The following is a 22507-nucleotide window of genomic DNA, read 5'->3' as shown; positions in this document are numbered from 1 at the left end:
TAAAACAAAGCAGCTTTACATAAAACGTCCCCTCTCTGTTTCACCTCTGGACTCTTTTTCCAGAATCGAGGGACATATTCAGACACCTGCGTATGTGGACCCTGTTTGCTGAAAGTGAGCTACATTTATACATCTTGAGAATAAGAGTGATTGGATTATTCTGTGGAAAAGTGCTAAGCTGGGATCAGCAATATTTGCTATTATAAAGTGATTTTGCTAATTGTATTTGTCACTGATAACAACCTGTAAGAGAAAATGTAGTTTTTTGTTACTTTGACTGTTTAGCTGAAGCAAGGTTTATGTTAAAGTATGTTGTGCCACCATTTATCCTAGCATTCATCCTAGCTATGCATGGGTAAGCATTAGCATCTAAGCTAATGAGGTGATGGAGTCAAAGAAGATAGCATTAGAAACATATCAATGTTAACAGCTAACTGCCGATCAATACGTTTATGAGCTGTCCATTGAGGGTCTGAGGGAGACTCTCTCTGGGGTTGAATGGTTTTATGGCTCTCTAAGGGAAACATGTGCTGCTAGTTTTCAGTTAGCTGGCTAAACCACCAACGGCTCTAACAAGGCACAGCTAAGCACTTCACCGAAAAACGGCAATGAGGCTAAATGCATTTCAGCACAAGCTGTTTTTTTGTGTTTGTTTGTTCTGAAGTCCTACTGTAAAACATAGCTTAGCTTTTTATGTTTAACAATATTTCTATCTGATTGAAGCTCTTAAATTCTGTCATTAATTACTCACCCTCATTTTGTTCCAAACCCATTGTTCATCTTCGGAACACAAATTAAGATATTTTGGATGAAATCCGAGAGCTTTCTGACCCTCCATAGACAACAACACAACTACTACGTTCAAGGTACTACGAAAGGTAGTAAAGACATTGTTAAAATAGTCATCAGTGGTTCAACCTAAAATTTATCAAGCTACAAAAATACTTTTTTGTGCAAAGAAAACAAAAATAATTACTTTATTCAACAATATCTTCTTTTCTGTGTCAGGGTGGTATTTTCATGAACTTGTCGAAGGCTGATGAAACTTCATCTTGTTTTGATAAAAAAAAGATTGCATGAAGCTTAGAATAAAACTTTTTCAAAGGAGAGGCTCTGTTCTTTTTCTTTCTTTTCTTTTTTTTTTGACATATTGCAGATATTTATAGAACAAATTTTCTGGGTGCCATAGAACTTTTGTGAGAATTATCAATAATGCTGGCAGTGGCAGGCAACTTAAATAAATAAATAAATAAATAAATAAACACTGGCGCAGAAAGAGTTAAATGACCTTAAAACTTGGAAACTATACATTTTGACATTATAACATTACATAACCAAATTTTGATAAGTGTGGCTTTTCTGATGTAGTAAACTTGCTCAGCAGCTCACCTGGTACTGCATTGCACTCTCATGAAACACTGGTCAATATAAAAGAGCTCAAACATTTGAAGAAGCAAGCTAAAATGCATGGTAACTTAAGTAAATGCATTTTCATCTCATGTTTGCTTAAGTTAACTTATCAATTAGATTGAGGATAGGTTAAGTTATAGTATTTACATATTTACATAGTATTTACACCACTGACAGGTCATTTTATTTCTGATTTGCCACAACACATAAAACAATTAACATAATAAAATGTTGCCAGATTCACCTGTTTTTACAAAACTGGACATGCTTTTAGTGCCACTCATTAAAATGTAATAATTAAATTCATTTTAAAGATATAGTTAAAATGCAAACTGTGCTGAATAGAAGCATAGTGTTGCTTAGGTCAGATTCTGAAATTTGCACAATTATGATATGGCACTGCAGTATATTTTAGAATCTCATACTGCATGACTTTAGCGTCTGGTTAGGACACAGTTAGACAGCTCTGACCTGGTTTTTCCAGCAAGGAGACCACAGCAGCAGATGCAGAGAGGTCTGCAGTCATACACGTTTGAGGACAGCTGTATTTTTTAGTGGATAACAAAACATGAACCTGATTATTTTAATATTTATCGCTACAACAGGTCTGTATATAGGGGATTATATCAGACCCTGAATATGTACTTATGTGCATTTGTGTGCTCTGCACCATGTTGTAGCTGATTGCTTTCCCATGTAAGTGAATAAGGATATGTCTAAGGTTATGCTGTTACAAGACACACTGACACACTATCGATCAGGCTGTTAACAAAATGACAGAACGAATGCCTGAAAGCATCATCGCTGCTTCTCTCTCGCTCTCCCCCACCACTCTCTTTCACTTTCTCATTCGTTTTATCTTGCTTTTGCCTTTATCCATGGAAAGTAATTAACTCAACTGTATCCGCAGTGTGTGTGTGTGTGTGTGAGTGAGTGAGTGTGTGTGTTTCAGTGGCACTGATATCCTCTCGTGATTTTCACTTAATCTTTAGAGGGACTTGGTAATCTAGAGCAGCCATTGCCAGAAATGTTTACTCACACAAATAAGAAAAGAGCCTGAAACAGAAGAACAGAAAGATGAGAAAAGGACTGGCAACATACAGGTTCCTCCATTTATATTGTAGCTCGAGACCACTAGTGAAAATCCACCAGTTATTTTTTATCTATTTTTATATATGCGTGTATGTATGTATATGCATACTATTGAGGTCAGTAATTTCTTTTGAAACAAACAAATTTTTTAAATCAAGGAGGACACATAATCAAAGACATTTATAATTTTACAAAAATCTATTTCAAAAAAATTAATCAAATAATCCTGAAAAACAATAACCAGTTTCCACAAAAATGATGTATGGTTCCTGAAAACTAAGCTTTGCCATCACAGGAATAAACTGCATTGTAATAATATTTCACAATTTCCTTTTGATCAAATATATGCAGCCTAGATAAAGAAACTCCTTTTGAAAGAACATTTTAAAAAATCTTAAAAGACCCCAAACATGCATATTTGTAATTTCAATCCTGTTTTCAATGTGGTCTCAGACCTTCGGACCCCAATGTAAGTCCTAGGCACTTTTTATCTATCAACCAGAAAGTGTGAATGTAAGGGCTCCTGCCCTTAATTATGAACATCTGCATGGTATAATAGTGTAGTCTCTCAGATGTGTTTTGGTTGACATTTCTGTGCTTTAAATGTGTTGTGTTATCTAGGTTGAGCACAGCTGTTGATATGAGACTCACCTCTCACTCTCACCGCACCAGAATAAATACCAAAGCCAAGCTGAGGCACTATGGGAAATGATGGCCTCTTGTAGTCACTGATACACAAAACACACACATTCTGTTCTCCTTCTCTCTGCTGCATACTCTTCAGCACTTCAAGAAAGTGTTTTTACGCTTCAAGACAGGTTTGAAAGGCACAACTATTTTCGCATTATCAGTATATAATTAAGAAGCCCAGAAAGAAACTGACATACTTCATATGTGAACCTGGAGCACAAAACCAGTCTGAATTCGCTGGATATATTTGTAGAAATAGCTAAAAATACATTGTACGGGTCAAAATGATATATTTTTATTTTTTGCCAAAGATCATTAGGATATTAAGTAAAGATCATGTTTCATGAAGATATTTAGTAAATTTCCTACTGTAAATATATAAAAACATAATTTTTGTTTAGTAATTTGCATTGCCAATGACTTCATTTGGATAAATTTAATGGCGATTTTCTCAATATTTAGATTTTTTTGTACCTTCGGATTCCAGATATTCAAATAGTTCTATCTCGACCAAATATTGTCTGATCCTAACAAAAGATGTATAAATCTCAATTTTGACAAACTGACACTTAAGACTGGTTTTGTGGTCCAACCTATGACATATGGCAAGACATGATAAGAAAAAGCCAGTACAGTGTGGATAAAGAATACCTTCTAGAGTTTCCATGCAGATACAGGTACTGTAAATACGCATTCATCCGGTGATTTGGCAGCTCACATGACCATCTGTTTCCTCAGAGCTGGGTGAGAAGGGCCCGCTGGCACACAACTGGCCCTGACAACTGCCAAATCACCTGTCCATAACTGGAAATAAATTATGCCATATATCTTGCTTAAGATCACAGCCAAATGTCATATATGACGTCTATCCTTCCTAGATGGAAAGGCCACATGCGGCAGACATTATCAGACGCTCTGTCAGCTCATCAGCTCACTATAAATGCTCTTTTAAGCAAAGTGCCACAGCAAATTCACATGAACATCAATTTATTACTGAAGCGTGAATCACGCGGCTTCCAGATGTATAAGTGCAAAAAGGTTCTTTGCAGCACCACGGATTGATTAATTTTCACCTTACAGGTTTCTTGAGTTGGCAATATGGTTCTTTGAGGAAAAATAATCTCACTATAAACACCTTTAGATCAAAGTTTTTAGGTTCTTTAAACCACCATAAATGGTTTTCCAAGTCAGTGGTTCTTAACTGTTTTTGTTCAGGATTCCAATTATTATATGGTAAGTAGCATATTAGGTTTTTTTTTTTATTATGTGTATTTCATTATTTATGTATTTTATCACCAGCTAAGAACCCCTGATCTGACAAGTTAATTAGAAATCAACCAGAATGGATTTTATAGTTGCTGATACACATTATAAAGGCAAATGAGACATACACAAAATTAAAATTCCGAACAATTATATGGTAAGTACCATGTTATTATTATTTAATTTTATATAACAATTTAATATAATTTAATATAAATTTTCATCACCAGCTGAGAACCACTGGTTTAACTAATTAGATGTGAAACAATTATGGATTTAGAGCTGACATTATACACATTATAAAGACAAATGAGACCTAAACAAAATTAAAAGAACACATACTTTAAATATTTACTAAAACATTTTTGAAAATGTTAATAGATTTGGAACCCGATTTGGAATCTGCTAAACATTATTGGCCAATACTTTAAGATTGGCTCAATAATATAAGTCCATATATCACTAGAAATGGAACTTAAAAAGTTCTCCTATCATGCCAGAAGCTTTATTTTTTACTTGTTCTGGTCAATAATTCAGTTCATAGAAATGTGACTCATTTGTGTTTCATCTCATTTGGCTGGTTTTCAGTGTAGGATTAAAACTATAGATATGTCTCAATCTTATGAGAAGGATGGAGTGGAGGGGTAAATGGTTAAATGAGGGCTGGCGGCACTAATCTCTCAAAACGGTCTCCTTAAAACAATAATGTTTTATAGTCGCTCCCAATCCTGCGATAAACCTATTATAAGGGAACACAGAGTATAAACAAACACGGAGGAAGCGCACGCTTCTGAAATCTTGAAATAAATTCACATCATAATTACAATTCAGAAGGCTGAGTCATTTTCAAAAGGCCTTAAAACACATAAAAGGATTCAAATATAGAAAACCTCCTTTCATTTCTTATAAAATGTTCTGTTAAATCTCTATTTAGTACAATTGTCTCTAGGCCAGTATCTTATTTGCTAGCCATAGTCATTCCTCCCACCAGCAGAAAGATATGCGTCACTGGCTGATCGATTGGATTTAATAATAATTATTACTGCCAAGATGCTACAGAATGTTTTGCAGAGCCAGAATTAGAGACGGAGGAGGAACTTGTAAAGGAAAGATCTGCACGTTGACTCCATCAAGGAAATAATATTTTACATCAGTCATGATCTGAGCGGAGATCACGGTCTTTTTAAAGGATCGCTTGGTGCTTTCTGTTTTTTTCTTGCGTTTAGCGAGTTCAAGACTTTAATACCAGCAGCTTAGTCATGATGCGTTCGTAAGATGATTGACCTCTGTGAACACACAACAGTACTAAGCTACACACACACACACACACACATCACAGATTACTGGAAGAAATCCCTGTGGTCAGTAAGTATATAGCACGTAAATCTACTGTCAGCACACAGCTGTCCCTGCACTGTCACAGTCCAATGCAGGCTGTTTGATCCGTTCTTAAGAGAATCTCATGCTTTACGCTTACTGACCTATTCAAAATCTGTTTCCACGCTCTCTTTATATCTCTCATATAAACGTGCCAAAAACCAACTCCTTCACTTGAAAAAAAATAGGCGATGTGCTCTCTCTCTGCTGATCTTTCTTTCTTTCATTCTATTCTCCTCTTTTCTCTCTGTTTCACTCCCTCTCGTTGTTGACCTTGAATTAACAAAAACAAAGGTCATCAGTCATTAGTTCTGGTTTATTGTATTATGTAAAAATGTTTATTGAATACAATAGCTGTTAGATGTAGAACACGGGTGAATCTCAAAAAAAATATATATATATATAAAATAATTGACTTTATTCCTTTATTTAAATTCATGTGGATTTTATAGTATTATGCAAAATAAAAATCTAATTTAAAATAATAATCTCTGGTTGCAATTATTATTATATTTGTATTAATATAATAATTAGTTAATATTAATATAATACTTATTTATATTATACTTATATTTTAATTACATTTAGTATTAAAATTACAGTGATGTGTACTTAAATTATACCTTACAAATGTACAAATGTGTTTCATTCATGTTTCTTCATGATTTTAATGTGAAATATCACATTTTCTAGCTGTTATTCACCATATAACACCATTATAAAGTGATAATAATAATAAAATGTAAAAACTAAATAAAGTGACTATTTATTAAATTCACATAATGGATTTAATAGTATGTAAAATAAAAATCTCATTGAAAATAATTCTCTCTGATTGCATTTATTATTATATTTGTATTAATATGACAATTAATTATTAATATAACACATATTTTATAACATTTTTGATTACATTTAGTATTAAAATTACAATGTGTACTTAATGCCTTAAAAATGCACTTTACGTTTTAATTACTGTTCAATTAATATTAATAATAATTATAATAATATATTCTTTATAATGTTTGTAGGCTACAACTAGATGTGATTACAACTAGATGTGATTAACTGTCATGGAAATAATGTAAAAGTTATTTTTGTTTATATAACTAAAATTATAATTCATGTTTTTCTTGCTGATTTTAATGAGACTTGTCATCCACCATATAGCTCACTACCTTATTTACTTAATATTGCAAGATAATATGAAATATGCAATGATGCACATGTAACACACATCTTCACATTACCTCACTACATCGCATGAACAATTCAGAAGTTATCATCTCTTAAATACAAAAATCACGGTTGATATGCTTCTAGTTTATTTGTCAGACTGTAAATGGAAGGTCAAGTGGAGTCAGCTGCAAAGTATCTGCTGCAAACTGCACATTTTAGCAAATGTAGGTCATTGTCTGCGTCATACAGAAAATTCCCATGTGCATGCTATGCATAGTGCAGAAATATATACATATAGTGTTTTATTATTATGCTGTTCCAAACATAACCAAGCTTAGAATGAGTTCAAGAAAACATACAAACTCCTTTACAGAAACAAACTATTTGAACTCATGTTCAGCTCAACAATAGAGCTCCAGACGAGCACAGCTGAGCATGTAAACCCTGTGCAGCCTCACGGCTCTAGAGGCAGATGTAGAGTTAATGCGGTCCATTATGTAAGCAATGGCTCTGACGCCAACGGTGTATTGCTTTATGATGTTTAAATACACACACCGTGCTGGAATTACAGACACGGGGGAGTATTTCCATGGAAGATCTATATTTAGTCTTGTAAAACTGAATCTATGGAGTAACAGACTCACTGAAAGCTTCGGTAGAGGCTTTCATCATTGCTCTTAGTTTCCAAGCTTGACTTACATCAGTTTCGTCCTCTGAAAAGATTGCTTTTCTGATATATGGTCACATTTAAATTCTCAGAAAAGATTATGAAAGCCTATTAATAAAGTATCATGCACACTCAAGAAACCTGTCTTAGTCATAGCTCACCTCAAAATCAAGGAAAATATATTATTGTTATTTTCAGCTTTTTTTTTCTTTACTTGATATATAAAATATTTGCATAAATAGAGAAAAATAAATGTATTTTTAGGACTATTTAGATTCATTTTATTGTGAGATTATTTTTATGACAACTGGTCACAGTTTTGAGTCATTTTAATTTTTGTTTCATGGTTATTCTCAATTTTCTCAATGATGATTCTCAGTGTAATACAGCACTTCTTTCCTAGAAAAAATTGAATATTAAAATATTACTTTAATTTCTTAATTCATTTATAATAATTTAGCATAAATTAGTCACATAGTTATTCATTTATAGCATTTTTAATTAATAAAGGTAGGTTTTAAAAAATAAAGGTAGTACAACAAATACTACTTAAATTATGAATAAAATTTTAATAAGAGCATTATTAATTTTGCAATCTAGTAATAAAAAAAATTTCACATTATAGAGAATTTTGTAGGAAAATGTGTTTAATTATTTTAAGTAAAAAATTATGTCTTGATGCAAAATTATTCAAATTAATAATTTATTTTAATGTATTTTTTTTAATGTGACTATGACATATTCTTGTCGAGTTTAACATGTCATCATACATGCCATGTAAGACCATGGATATTTATCAGGAAGGCATACTGGGTCAATGCAAGTTTCATGTTGTTTTTAAATACACTTTGAAGAAATTTATAGCAGATGGATGCAGAGAAAGGGAGAGTTGTGAAAAGATGCAGAGGAAAGCATGAAGATTTAGCTGTTGAATGTTTTAGCCAATCATTCTGGCAATCAAAACATGCTTTAATAATTCAGCAGGAACAGAGAGAGTGAGAGAGAAAAAGTGGGTGAGAGACACAGAGGCTGCAGACAAGAAAGTAAAGAAAGCAGAAGTTCGCAGTGTAAAGCACTACAGACAAGTCATACCTGATCGATAGCACAAATGTCTCAATCAATAAACAAGGCCTCATTAAAAACACTGAATAAAACACCCAATGCATTAATAACAAAGCAGCACACTAATGTCAGTAATGGAATTTAGATACTACAAAAGCGCAAAATCAATGAAAAGCTGTGTTGTTTAATGCTTGTCTGCAACCACTCTGTTTATATAGCACTTCAAACCCTGAGCAATGAAATACTGAGCAGTTAACTTGCTTCCACTGCAAACACCAATGTCTCACCTTCTGTATGAATATTGTTTGAAACATGCTCAATCCCATATTTTGTGTTTGGTATGTCAGCCAACCATGGTGATGATGGTGAAGTGGTCATTAAAGGGCTATAAAGTTACGCTGACAGCTAAGGAAGGGCAGGCAAAGCCAGAGGAATCGATAGCCAAGGTCAGAGAGTGTTCGAAAGGACACATGGTCTCTTGAGTCCCCTTAACTATCTCTCATTTCCACAGCGGCACAGGCAACACAAGTCCTGTACTCTGCTGATAGTTTTTTTTTCTCTCATAAATTTGATTACTAAATAATTAAAGGTTTATTTTATCCATAGAGAGCTTAATAAGGTCTTATTGTGCTTCTGTGCACATCAGAGTTACTTTTATTTTTTTTTAAAACAGGGTACAGCTACAGTGTTAATACACATGAAGGCCTATATATGGCCTGAGGGAACTTTTATTTGCTTCTGTGATGCTTCTTTCACTAGCTAGTGACAATTTGCAAGTTCTTTCATGATTAGATTGGGAGTAAAGTCTCAAAATCTCAGTTTGACAACAATCTGTGCCCTAACTGGGGTTTTGTTGCCTCATTTTGTAATGTCAAGCAGTTAGCACCTGTTAGCGCTGCTAGCATATTTAGTTATTTCATGATTAAATTGGGAATAATCTGTGCCCTACATGTGGTTTCGTTGCCTCCTTTAATGAAAATGAACCATGATTTTATTATAGTAAAAGTGTAGTAACCATTTAATTTTGGCATATTGATTACCATTTGTATAACCACAGTTTTACTACAAATAAAATGGTTAAACTATAGCAAAACCATGGTTAATTTGTGGTGACCATGGTCTAACTGTAATAATGATGTTTTGGGGTTTTATTTGTAGTAGAACCATGATTAGAAAGTTTTGAAACTTTAAAGAAGAGAAGAGAGAGGAAAAGATGGGAAAAGAGCGGAAACTCTGTTTAAACTAGCCTCCAGTATGGTGGTTTGATAGCCTTAGCTGATTAATAATGGTCTGACTCCTAGCCTGGTTAAAATGATATTTATCTGGTCTGCAGGCGGTCTCCATGCCTGAGCAGCTGTAAAATGTCCAAAATCCATCTAAAACCAACAAACAGACCAGTCTGAAAAGCTTATCCACCTTATTTTTCAATGCGGTAGTAAGCCGTTTCCTGTCAATGTGCAAGACTTTATGTTAATTAACCGCTAGGGGAATAATGAGAAGAAAAACTAAGTGCAGTAAATGGTAAAACAGTAAAGCACTACAAACCAGTGTGTTCATAATTTATACATTTAAATAATATGGTAAGACACACCAGTTTGAAACATTAAGCTGCAAAACATTCTGTTTTGTACAGCTAAAAATAGCTGCAAGCCGATGACTCCGGAAGCCTTAAATTTCCAGACGGCCACGCCTGCTCTTACGAGAAAAATAAGGTGGATAGCAAGGCAGGTAACCCCGATTGGCTAGTTTGATGGGTTTTATAGAGGTTTTCAACAAGCTGAAACCATATCAGCTAAAACAATGTGAGCTACGTTAACTACTAGGCTTTAAACATGGCTGTTTTATAAGCTTAGCCCTGTTCTCTTTCTCCTCCAGACACACACTGGTACAATCCTACAGTACAACCTGAATCTATGTAGACATGTCTGGGTTTAGTTAACAGTCATTTTTCTCTTTCTAGCATCTGCAGGGACCAGACTCAACTGAAACCCCAGGTCTCAGAGGAGTAAGGAAAAAGCAGCAATCTACTGAACAATCCCTCTCTCTCCCCCTCTTTCCATATGTCTCGGTTTGGAAAATGACCCTGTTTCTGTTTTTCCTCACTATTTTCATGGAAATTTTAAATCTTAGCAAATTTATGGCTAATTTATATGAATTTGTACAATCTCATTTGTATATTTTTAACTGTTTATGCCACACTTATGTTTTTTTTCTTTCTTTTTTTTTCTAAAACAACTCCGTAAACAGCTGAAGCCACTTTTAAACCAACAAAATTTTTCTGTTGGTTGGTGCGTGTAACCAACAAATTAAAATGATTTTTTTTTCTGGCAAAACACAAAATCATCCAGATACCTATATAAATGATTGAATACCGCCCACAACATTTTGCAAAAACAAGTGTGATGCACTTCTGAGCAAGAACCATTTTGTGTGGAACGTGAAGCTGCTTTTTATTGGCTGGACCTACTGAATGAACTGAGTGGATGATTTAGTGATTCAGTAACAAAGAGCGTACCTGCTTCTGAAATTGCATACTTCCCTACTTACTCTATTTGAAAAGAGTGAAAAACAGATTTGAAAAGAGTAGTATGTTCACATTCAAAAAAAAAGGACACAGATGACTCATTCCTTCCAAAGAGATGCTGAAATGTGCATGCGATGGACACTTTACTATCCCATGAAGCCAAGGGAGAGGAGTTGTAAATGGCAGTGAAGTAAAGCCACTGATTTTGGTAAATCATATGACAATGACAACATGGTTAATGTAGTATACTTGGATTACATTCATATATATATATATACTACATAGAATATATTGAGTGTACTTTTTCCACAATATTCTAATTATTTTATTCTACAGAATGATTCACTGACTGAACTGATTCAAAGAAACCAATTCAATGAAATGATTTAATTCCCCTACCACTATAGTCTCTATTTTACTAAGCATTGTTGCACGTCTACAACATCTCTCTTTCAGGAGATCACTGCTGTTGCTGTTGATGTTACATCTATCTAGTTCAGAATTGCATGTTTCTAGTTTGACATTTGCACCAGCTGTCCCCAAGGCCTTCCCAGCAGTCTCTGCCTCACTTTCCCCTAAGGAGTGGTATCGCAGTGACATGCAGTAAGTCACACACACACACACACACACACTTGTGTAAATGTACACATCCAACCACCTCATTGTTCTTGCTATCTAAGACAAAGCTTCACATCTTTATCTACAGGGAAGGCACTGCTCTCCACTCTCGCTTTATCTCTGTATCCCATTTATAAAAAGCAGCTCCTGGTAGACTCTATCTGTTAGTGAGAACTCCTTTAGATGGACTAATCTAGGTGTTGCAGTATCAATTTCCACCAGCCTCTGTGGCAACGCGGCAGTGCACACAAAATGTGCTCACTAGTACAATGATCATATCAGTTGGCTGCAAACACAGTAACCTGTTTGAGTCTATATATAATATTTAATATTTGTTACTGGTATTTGCATTTCCTAAGAGAATGTGTGCAACCCATCAGGATCAAAGCCTAAGTTTCACCTTGTTCAAACTTTCTGAGATTAAAAAAAATTATAATAATTACTGAAAAGATTTGTGAAATTTGCTTCAAACCTATTGAAACCAAAATGGAAACCAGTTTCTGCCTTGGAGTAAAACAAAGTGGGGATTGTATATCTCACAATTATGACTCTGTTTCCCGTATTTCTGTGACTAAATATTATATTTTACAATTCGGAACTTACAGCTCACTGTGACTTTATATCTCACAGTTTCAACAGTATATTTCTCAGTGTGCATGTATTTCTTATTTCAAATTTCTGCTCATAATTTCCTTTCTTATTTTTTTTACTCTGATGTGGAAACAGGTTTCCATACATATGACTTTCTTTCAGATAAGGATGATAAAAAACAATATGACCATAAAAGTAGTATTATGTTATTAGAATTAACTAAAACTATTTTAAAAAAAACTTTGTTAATTGAAGGAAAACAGAAATAAAATAAAATATAAATATTATATATATATATATATATATATATATATATATATATAATATTTATATTTTATTTCTATTTTATTACACACACATTACTAAATTACTAAAACAACTAAAAAAAATTATTTGTAACTGAAAAAAGGTTAATTAATATTATAATTATTATACTTTAAATTAAATTTATAATTAAAAATATATCAATAGAAACAATAATAGTATATAAAAATACTAAAATAATTCTGCATAAAGAAGCGACTCATACGTTTCAAGTGACTCAATTCTTTTGAATTTATACAATAGCTTTTTCTTTTCTTTTTTTTTGAGGAAAAAGTTGCATGTGCAAACAAGTTGCTTTGTCAAGATGCATTGTACCACATTTGAAATGACACTAAGATTTTAAGTTAACAATTACTAAAATTTCAGTGATAACAGAATTGTGATTTTTGGATGTACAATACCTTTAATATCAGAAGAAAAGGCCATTTATAACTTTGTTACCAGAGTAAACATTGTGGTGGGTATTATTTGCTTTGAGCTGGTCCAATTGGTGTGATAGAATTTATTCTATTGCTTCCTTTCTTTCTCTTCCCTCCTTCTCTGTCTGTCCTGGCTTGCATTCCTCTACAAAGGATGCTCTCCAAATCAACAGAGCAAAACCTGAAATGGCTGATACCTGTTTACCTAACAACACTTACATTCCTCCTGCCTTCCTTCTCTGCAGAGGTTTTAGTCTGTGAGACTCTCTTTGACAGACTAATTCAACAAGGAAGAAAACATAAAACAGCATGAAATTTCACACAAAATGATAACTGCAAGCTAAAAGTATAAACAAGGTTTTTTCACTGTTTTCATCTGGAAAGTGAAGAATAGTTTTCAAAGCTGTGATACAACAGCAAATAATTCTAAGGAATCGTTTAAAGGCAAGTTGAAAAATGGTACACATGTATGTACTGTATCTTAAAATGCACTTTTTATATAAAAGCACTGTTACATACATCTAAAGGCAGGAGGTAAAAATGCAATCTGGCATCCTTCATATCAAGTCCTAAATGCTTAAAGACGTAAAATGTTTGTCTGGCTCCTAAAAATATGATGCAGGCTGTCAGACAGTCCCAATATCAAAGTTAAAGGAGTATGCTACCAGTTAAAAATGTTTTCTATTTTTGAAAGACTATGCTCAACGAGGCTGCATTGATTTGATCAAATACAGAAAAACAGTAATATTGTGAAATATTATAATAATTTGAAATAACGATTTTCTATTTTAAAATATTTGAAAATGTAATTTATTGATGGCGAAGCTGAATTTTTAGCATCATTACTCCAGTCGTCAGTGTAACACGATCCTTAAGAAATCATTCTAATTGAGAAATTGTTTTCAGTTAAGAAAACAGTTGTGTTGCTTAATATTTTTGTAGAAAACCATGAGAATGTTTGAAAAATTGTAACTTTAAAAAAACACCATTTATTTAAAAATAGCCATCTTTTGTAATATTAAAAACGTCTAAACTGTCGTTTTTAATCAATTTAATACTTCCTTCACTCTTAAAAATAAATTTTCCAAAAAGTTGTTTTTGCAGTGAGGCCATAGAAGAACCATATTAATTTATAATTCGTAACCTGTGATGGCTGATTACAGGTGTTTTACAATAATGTTTTCTTTTTCTTTTTTCAGCTTCAAATTGTCACTTTTAATTCAGTGCTGTTAGTTTGTAATCATTTGTGAAATATACTAGCAGTTTCTAAATAAAAACTGTTTCAAAGTCAATCCTACACTCATTGTTTTTCAGTGTAGGTAAAGCGCTATATGTCTTTGTGTGTAGGTTAAGAAGTATCAGAGTCAGGTACATCATCATCATCATCATCATCACTGTGCTGTCAGGTCAGATCCTCCGGCTGAGCACCAGCTCTGGCACCAGCACTAGCGCCTGCCTAAGGCTCCACTGGGGAAAAGCACCCTGAACACTATCTGACAGGCTGCCCGGCCTAAGGCAGGAAGGTAACACGTGCCCTAAAATACAGGTTGAAAATAAGCAGGCAGTTCTATAAACTCTGCGTGCTTTGCCGTGCTTAGCCATCTCTGTTAGCTCGGTGTCAGGCCGCATCAGGAAAAGTCAGACAAGACAAGAGAGATAGAGGGAAGAGAGGAAAAGATGCCACAGAAATGGAGAGTCCTTTCCTCGTTTTGTCTCCCAAAATAAAGCGTGGCCAACACTCAAAGCGACTGCTGACATGTTAGCCGCCGATTTGGCATGAAGAACGTCCTCTCATTATTTCCACGAGCTAATTTTCTATGGAGTCCGAGATGTGTTTGAACACGTCTTTACGTCATGTCTCAAGGAAAGTGAAGGCTGCCATGTCGAATCACAGATCTGGATGGCTCCTGTCAAACGCTCTTGATGTTCAAGGTGTGTTTTTCCTCCTGCCTTCAGTTGAGATACAAACATCTGGGAGGAAAAGAGGGGTAAAATACATGTGCCAGACCCGACGTCCTTGTTCTGTCTTTTAACACACTGTGATAATGAGCGCTCAGTTTTTAAACTGTCGGGATCAAGGCAAAGCTCTCATCTTTTCTGAATGCAGTAAATCATTTAAGAACCTCATGGACAAAGTATTCACTTCAGATGGTGCAGTTCAAATGAGCACATTCTGCATTTTAACTCACCTTTATTAAATCGACTGGGAAGACTTCAGATCAGGCAAAATAGTCCAGGGATGTTCATCATGTAAGTTTGTGACTATTATAATGTGAAGTATGCAGAGACATTCCTAGACCATTGTTGAAGCGACTGAGTCCTTTCAGAGTTATTTTAGTATTACTCTAATATTTTATATTATAATAGTATTTATTAATATTTTTTAATTAGCTTTCATTTTTATATTTACAGTGTTCAATTGTAATCATTTTTGGCTTTACAAAATATTAGTATATTAGTTTTAATCATTATACGAACATAAATTATCGTGGCATTCTTAATAAACAACATTCATTTTAGACGCCAAGCCTAAACAAACTCATTCATAGTTTAACTAAAACTTGTGACGTGCGGGCAATGCGCTATACACATAAACCTGGGCTCACATACCTCTCTCATTCGCCAAAAATATATGTGTTTTGCTTGCTTGACAAAATTGCATTATATAAGTTGCTTTGGAATATAAATTGTTGCACGTTTCAGATGATTAAAAATGTGACTTATATTTCGGAAAAAACAGTACTTTATTTCCAGGCAAGTTTTTTAAGTTTAGGTTTTTTAACCTAATATTTAGATTTCGATTTTATTAAAATCTTTGTCCCTGAAATATTGCTCTACAGCCCTAAATGGTCAAAATAAAATGTGTTATCATAGATCAACTGATATACAGTTCTGTGTTTACAGCTGCAGTTGCACTCGGTCTAATAAAAACAACAATATTCTTTAGAGAGATAAACTCAAGACCTTTGTAGTCCCTTAGTGGAAAAAAACACTATGCAAACCAAGGAGTCAGAGTTTGGCTGGTTAACTGGTAGATCAATTCTTACTTGTTGAGCCCTGAACATATAAAATCACAAATGTTTCATATATTGTAGATTTTTAGTTTTTAGGGATCTCATCCAGGGGTCCTGCACTGGCTAAACAGCTGCCTGAGGTGAATGGGAATACTAATGGACAGCTTTATCCAGCTATTGCAGACCTCCTTGTTTTGACCTTTACGTCTTTTATGTCAAGTAAAGTTTCTAAAAGTTGTAGGCATTTGACAAAGAGCCGGATCATTTTCTACCTTCACCCCCAGCTCACTCGACTCCAAGTTAATAAAATGGAAATCTTATGCAGGAAGTACTCTTCTCCACTGTACAAACAGGGAGACGGCTAGCTGACAAGCACAAACAGAACCCAGCATCGTGCCTCCCCATTTCCAAAGGGAGCTCACGTCACAGATGACCTTTCGCCGTACGGTTCTCCTCTTCTCCCATTAATACATCATTAATCTCTCAATAGGCGGTGACACAGCAGACCTCTGCCGAAAGATTATTGTTTGTTTTTTCTCTCGTTGACTCCTAATTATCATCAGCTAATGACCGCGCCTTCCTACCCTTCAGATTGAATTAACACTACAAAGAGAAAAAGAGGGCCAAATGTTTGCTGAGAGTTTGGGATAATCATCTGTATGACACAGTAAAGGGGTCAGTCTTGGTCGGGATCTATCTTTATGATTCTAGAAATACTAAATATGAGCATACTGTGGTGATTATCCAGCAATGAGGTGAACGGCGATGAATAAAAACATTTTTAAGAAGATGTGACACATATACAAATGGGTTCATGGCTTTGCCCTTTTCTGAACAACATTTCTATGACTCAGTGAATAATGTTAGAAATACAGTGCATTTACCCATATACTTGTGCAGTTAAGCCTGTTTTACACAAACTGTGACTGCACTTTATATTTTAATGAAAATGTAATGAAAATGAAGTTGCAACATGGGTTAGTTTGATTCTCAAGGCAATTCTCTCGATTTAATTCGACTGATACATGTTCAAAGTTTTATTATGGATGTCCAAGTTTTTTGTGCCCCCAATCTCTAATTATTATTTTTCTTAAATACAATTTTGTGATTTTATACTGATTTATTACAGTAATAATAGTAGTGCAACAGTGATATTTTGCATAATATTTTTATAGCAATAATAGCAGCTATATTTTTTTTTATTGTAGTCTCTCTCTCTCTCTCTATCTCTATCTCTATATATAGGCTATATATACAGGGGTGCAAATAAGTGGTCCGCAGGTGCGACCAAAATAAAAAATGCGTTATATAAATATGTTCTCAGAGCGCATTTGCGTACCGACATGTTTGACAGCTGTTAATACACGATTACCATTTTAGAACACAGACTGTAATCTAGGCTATGTCATGCCGTTTTCAAAGCACAATGCAAAACTGTGACATTCATCCACTGACGCTCTTTAATCAGCAGCGCTAAATCCGGAAGCGCGTATACTTACTTGCCGACTACCCGCCAAAATAAAAGCCTGCTGATTTTAAGTTTGAATATGATGATGAAAATGTTTTTAATGTATTTATTTTCAGACTCTTTTATCCAAAGCGACTTAAAATTGGGGATTACATAAAGCGATTCTTCTTAAAGAGGCAAACAAAGAAATTAGTAGTAAGTATTAGCATTTTATTTTTAAATTTACTGTAAAATAAATGTATTTGTATTTAATACTAGGACTGCCTTTTATTTTTAATAATATTATCACACACTGTTATTTAGTTTATTTACTATTATTTTATTTTCAAAAAAACGAAATAAAGTGCAATAATATTATGCCTATTATTAATTCATTTTTTATAGTTATATTAATGGGTCACGCTATATGCAGTTTGAGGACCAAACCAAATCTCCAGGTTCTCTTATGAGAACCAAGCTGAAAAAATGATGTGCACCCCTGTATGTATATATATATTGGTCACATGCAGCATGTATGCCTCCGGCCACAGACATCTACAAACATAGAAATGCTTAGAAATTATTGAGCGAGAACTTGCACACTTGCACTGAATCATCATTAAGAGCAGGTTTACAATCTGGCGGGGATGAGAGATTTTCTTGGCCACAGGTGGGGGGTGTACGTGGCTCTATTTCTTTCTGGCTGTGTGTGTAATCTCTGACTAAACGAGCTTTCAACTGAACGAGCTATTAAAATGGGCCAACGAGTCGCACCGGCTCACTGCCCAGCCAGTAGCACTTTGTATGGTAAGTAGCCTCCTGTTTCCTGACTGCGCTTCAGCCAATAGATTTTTTTGTGTTTCAAACCATTATTTAATCTCAGCTGCTTCTACTCCGAGGCTGAGGCTCTCACGCAGGTAGAGGGATAATGGAAAAAAAGGTGCCATATTGTAGAGAACCTGAAGCAATCTGGGGTTAAGAGAGGGTATCGCAGAAGTGGGCAGAAAAAGAAACAGGCTCATTACGGCAAGCAGCTAGTGGGCCTCCTGCTGCTTCAGATCCACAGTCTCACCTGCCAAAAAAACAGGAGCCTTTTGGCCCGCAGAATCATCTCGTCTACATTTGACATCTCTATCTTATGGTTCTGTGGGGATTCGATGAACTCGCAAGCAGCATTAGGGAAAGAAAACATGAATTTGCTCATCTGTCACTTATAAAAACCTGTGATTTTCATACATGGTGCCATTGTGAGTACCTTGAGCACACTGTAAAATGTGCAGTTATTACCAAAAGGTGCTACTTCTACCTGTCCTTTTAAAAGGATTGTTCATTGGGATTGGGTTAACGTTCCCTTTATATACTGTATATTTATCTTCCTAACTATTATATGACTACCTACATTACATTTATTTACATTTATCCAAAGCGACTTACAATTGCTATATATGTCAGAGGATGCACGCCTCTGGAGCAACCCTGTGGTGTTAAGAGTGCAGTGGATAAGACACATGCCTTTGGTGTGAGAGACCCGGGTTCGAGTCCACTGTGAGACACCAATGTGTCCCTGAGCAAGACACTTAACTCCTAGTTGCTCCAGAGGCGTGCGACCTCTGACATATATAGCAATTGTAAGTCGCTTTGGATAAAAGCATCAGCTAAAGGAATAAATGTAAATGTAATGTACCTATCCACCTGTCTTTCAATCTGTATATCTATGTACATATATGACTACCTGTCCTATCTATCTATCTATCTATCATATATGTACATATTTCACTGCCTATATAACTGTCTGTCAGTCTAAATGGCTATCTATCTGTCTATGAATTTATCTATCTGTCTGTCTGGCATCTCACACATCATGATCATGGGTTTCATTCCCAAGGAATGTACAAACCGATAACAAGTATCAGCCAGTTCCACTTAGACACCCACTTAATGCAGGTTTAATTGGAATTTTGTTGATCTATAATGTGTCACCACCAGTCAAAACCCTGTAAGCAGTAAAAACCACACACTATCGGACATAGACATACAGCTCTCCTGTAAACACATCTGTGCTGCTCACCATTATTATGCATTCAAGACCTTTTTCTGTACCCCGGGGCTGTAAGCACAGACCCCTACTGCTAGGAGCGGCAACATTAAACAGTGATAACTCCTTATCATTTTATTGTTTGTATTGTGTTTGCATTGAGGAGGGGCTCAGTGCCACCGCTGATGCAGAATGCTTTAAGCACAAAAACAAATCCCCCCTCTCTCTTTCTCCATCCCATCTTTAGCCTCAACTCAAACCCACACATTCTTTTGTAATGAGGAGAAAATGAGGAAGCGGTTCCCAGAGCAGGCTGGTTTGAAGCTGCAGGCTGAGCATTAGTAAAAGTGTTATGATTCCGCTGTCACTCCTCAGAGGAAAAAATAACTGGATGGAGAACTTTTTTTTTTTTTTAGGCAGGTATATAACAGCAGAATGGCAGACGCCAAGGCCGCTGACAAAATATGCAAATTAAAGTAGTTCTTGCTGATACTGGAAAATATTTAAAATAAAACTGATGTGTGTAGGTAAGAAGTCGGGGTTGTGCTCACAAATATGTCAAAATTGACTTGTGAGGACATATAAAGTGGTTCGATATTTAAAACAAGCAAAATCATGTTTTGGTTTCCATCTACTAATGTCAAGTTTCTTTGAGGCTAAGTTTAGGGCATTGTTAATATCATTATATTAATATGAAAACCATTGAATCTGTGAGAGGTCTTCGCTTATGTAGCTAAAAAACTATGTGTACAGGTAAAGGTTTTAAAATATAGTAAAACGCATCAAAAACCAACATGTGAAGGCATTTGGATTTGTTTTTGCTTTAGATATAATAATGCAACAGGTTTAAGTGAGGGTGAAATTTGGGTCAAATATATAGTAAATATTGTTTTAGTATGAAAACCATTTAGTCTCTTATAAGTTCTTACAATGTCAGCTTCAGAAGTCTGTATGTGTGTGTGAGCACGTCAAGAAAATTGTAAATTGCTCAAATATTATAATCCAAAATAATTAGCTACAAATAATAAGAACAAGAAAGAGAAAGAAGACATAAGTAAGATTAAATACACGGGGGGTAAAATGTCAACAAAGGTAAAACAGCACCTCTCTGTGGGCACACTTATGTTGATCCATCAAATTTCATGACCTGGATGTTTCTTGAATTATTCCGTGCTTTGTTTTGATATCTAGACAGTAGTGTAATATATTTCAATTTTGTGTCCACATTGCATGCCACGTATTAAGTACTGACACAGACAGCAAAATTCACGCATCTATGAATTATTGATGTGCGTGCAGCATATAAGAGTTCACAAACAGTGGTCCCATGGGCGCCTGTCGCCATGTACCGCCTCTCTAGTCTTAAAAAAGATCACCAACTGTGTTATTTGCTAGTAGCCTACTAGTTAAGCGCGTGCAGTAAATAAGCTCTAGTAGTTGTCAGCTGCAGTGCGGCATCGCTTTTCTATTTTTAAGAATAATATTACGTGTAATAATATTTCACCGGGGCACAGCCAAATGCTTTAAGAGCTAGACATACCTGAAACTAACCTGGTTATAAACCTCATAACGAGTTTCAGATATATAAACTCGGATACGCGTGGAACAGTCACGCGCACATTGAATAGAAATGTAACCTACTTTCAGCATCATGCATTTGCTTGAACTGCACCAAAAAATACAATTATATAATCTAAAATGTTGATCTTACCTCGCCGGAACATCCTGAAGGTGCGGTGATGATGCGCTGCACTTTATCCCACTGTGATAGTCAAAATAAGCGTCTCATCTTTAATAATCCGTTTCATATGTGATAAAAGTTTAATTTGTTTTAATGATCTTCAGACGACCCACATCAAACAGGCTACAAATTCTCAACTCTTAACCCCTGGTCTCAGGTATCGATTAAGATGGAAAACAACATCGCCGACATGGAAGTCTCACATCCCCGAATATTTTCTTTTTTTAAAAGAGAGATGACTCCGAGAGATGTCAGACAAAAATGTTTCATATAAGCTTCAGTTAGCAGTTATAATTGCCGCAAGAAGCTTTCAGACGAGCATTTAAAGTTTTACAATATCAGTCGATGTGACGGGAAAGAAGCCTTCTGGTATTGTATAGCACTTAAACGATGAGTCAAATGACTGTTCTGGTTAGAAACTGCCTTAGGATGCTAGAGATGCTCGGGTGGTTAACGGATGACAGGCGCCCCTGTGTCTTCAGGAGTCGGAAAGCTGGAGCACTACGGGAGGGAGGTGTGGAGGAGGGTATATGCGATGCCCGATTCGTGAAAGAGCCATTCCTGCGAATCGGATCCTTTCAATGAATCAGTTGAATGGCTGCGACTGACGAGATCTCGAGCAGTTTTTGAAAAGAGAACCGTCGATTTTTTTTGGATTCGTAAAGAAAACTGAAAGGCAAGTAATTCATTTTAATAATCGCATGCATGTTTAAAAATAAAGCGTATTGTTTGTGACTTAAAGGCGTGAAAGTTTGATCAATGTGAATAAGAGTTGGTTTTAATGTTATTAGCCTAAATAGCCTAGAAACTGCAAAAATAGCCTAAACTGTTCAAATGGATTTTAGTACGTTTTATGAGCTAAATCATGATGAAACTGATCTGAGAGACAGTGAATTGCAATAAACACCGTAATGAATTAACTTTAACAGAAAAACATAAACATCAATGTGGCTTTCTTGGAACGTTTTAGCATATGGATGTCAGTGAGCGCGTGATGACGCAATTACGCTGTGACGCATTAAAAGCGTTCATTAAAATGGACAGTTCAAAAGAA

At 35.1% G+C, this 22507-nt stretch overlaps 1 protein-coding gene across 1 annotated transcript in view; it reads right to left on the bottom strand.

Annotated features, from left to right (window-relative positions):
- The window catches only part of LOC132127667 (reticulon-4 receptor-like 1), a 106783-nt gene extending 84824 nt beyond the window's left edge, over positions 1-21959 (bottom strand). Inside the window, exon 1 of the mRNA XM_059539650.1 lies at positions 21424-21959. Within this exon, the coding sequence (XP_059395633.1) occupies positions 21424-21436 (13 nt within the window). The 5' untranslated portion in view covers positions 21437-21959. The remainder of the gene's footprint in view (positions 1-21423) is intronic.
- Between the last annotated feature and the right edge of the window lie 548 nt (positions 21960-22507).

This window comes from Carassius carassius, chromosome 45 (assembly GCF_963082965.1).
Source record: "Carassius carassius chromosome 45, fCarCar2.1, whole genome shotgun sequence".
NCBI classification, from domain to species: Eukaryota; Metazoa; Chordata; class Actinopteri; order Cypriniformes; family Cyprinidae; genus Carassius; species Carassius carassius.
The sequence above is the reverse complement of the archived record's forward strand: the minus strand, read 5'-3'. Positions and strand labels throughout refer to the sequence as shown.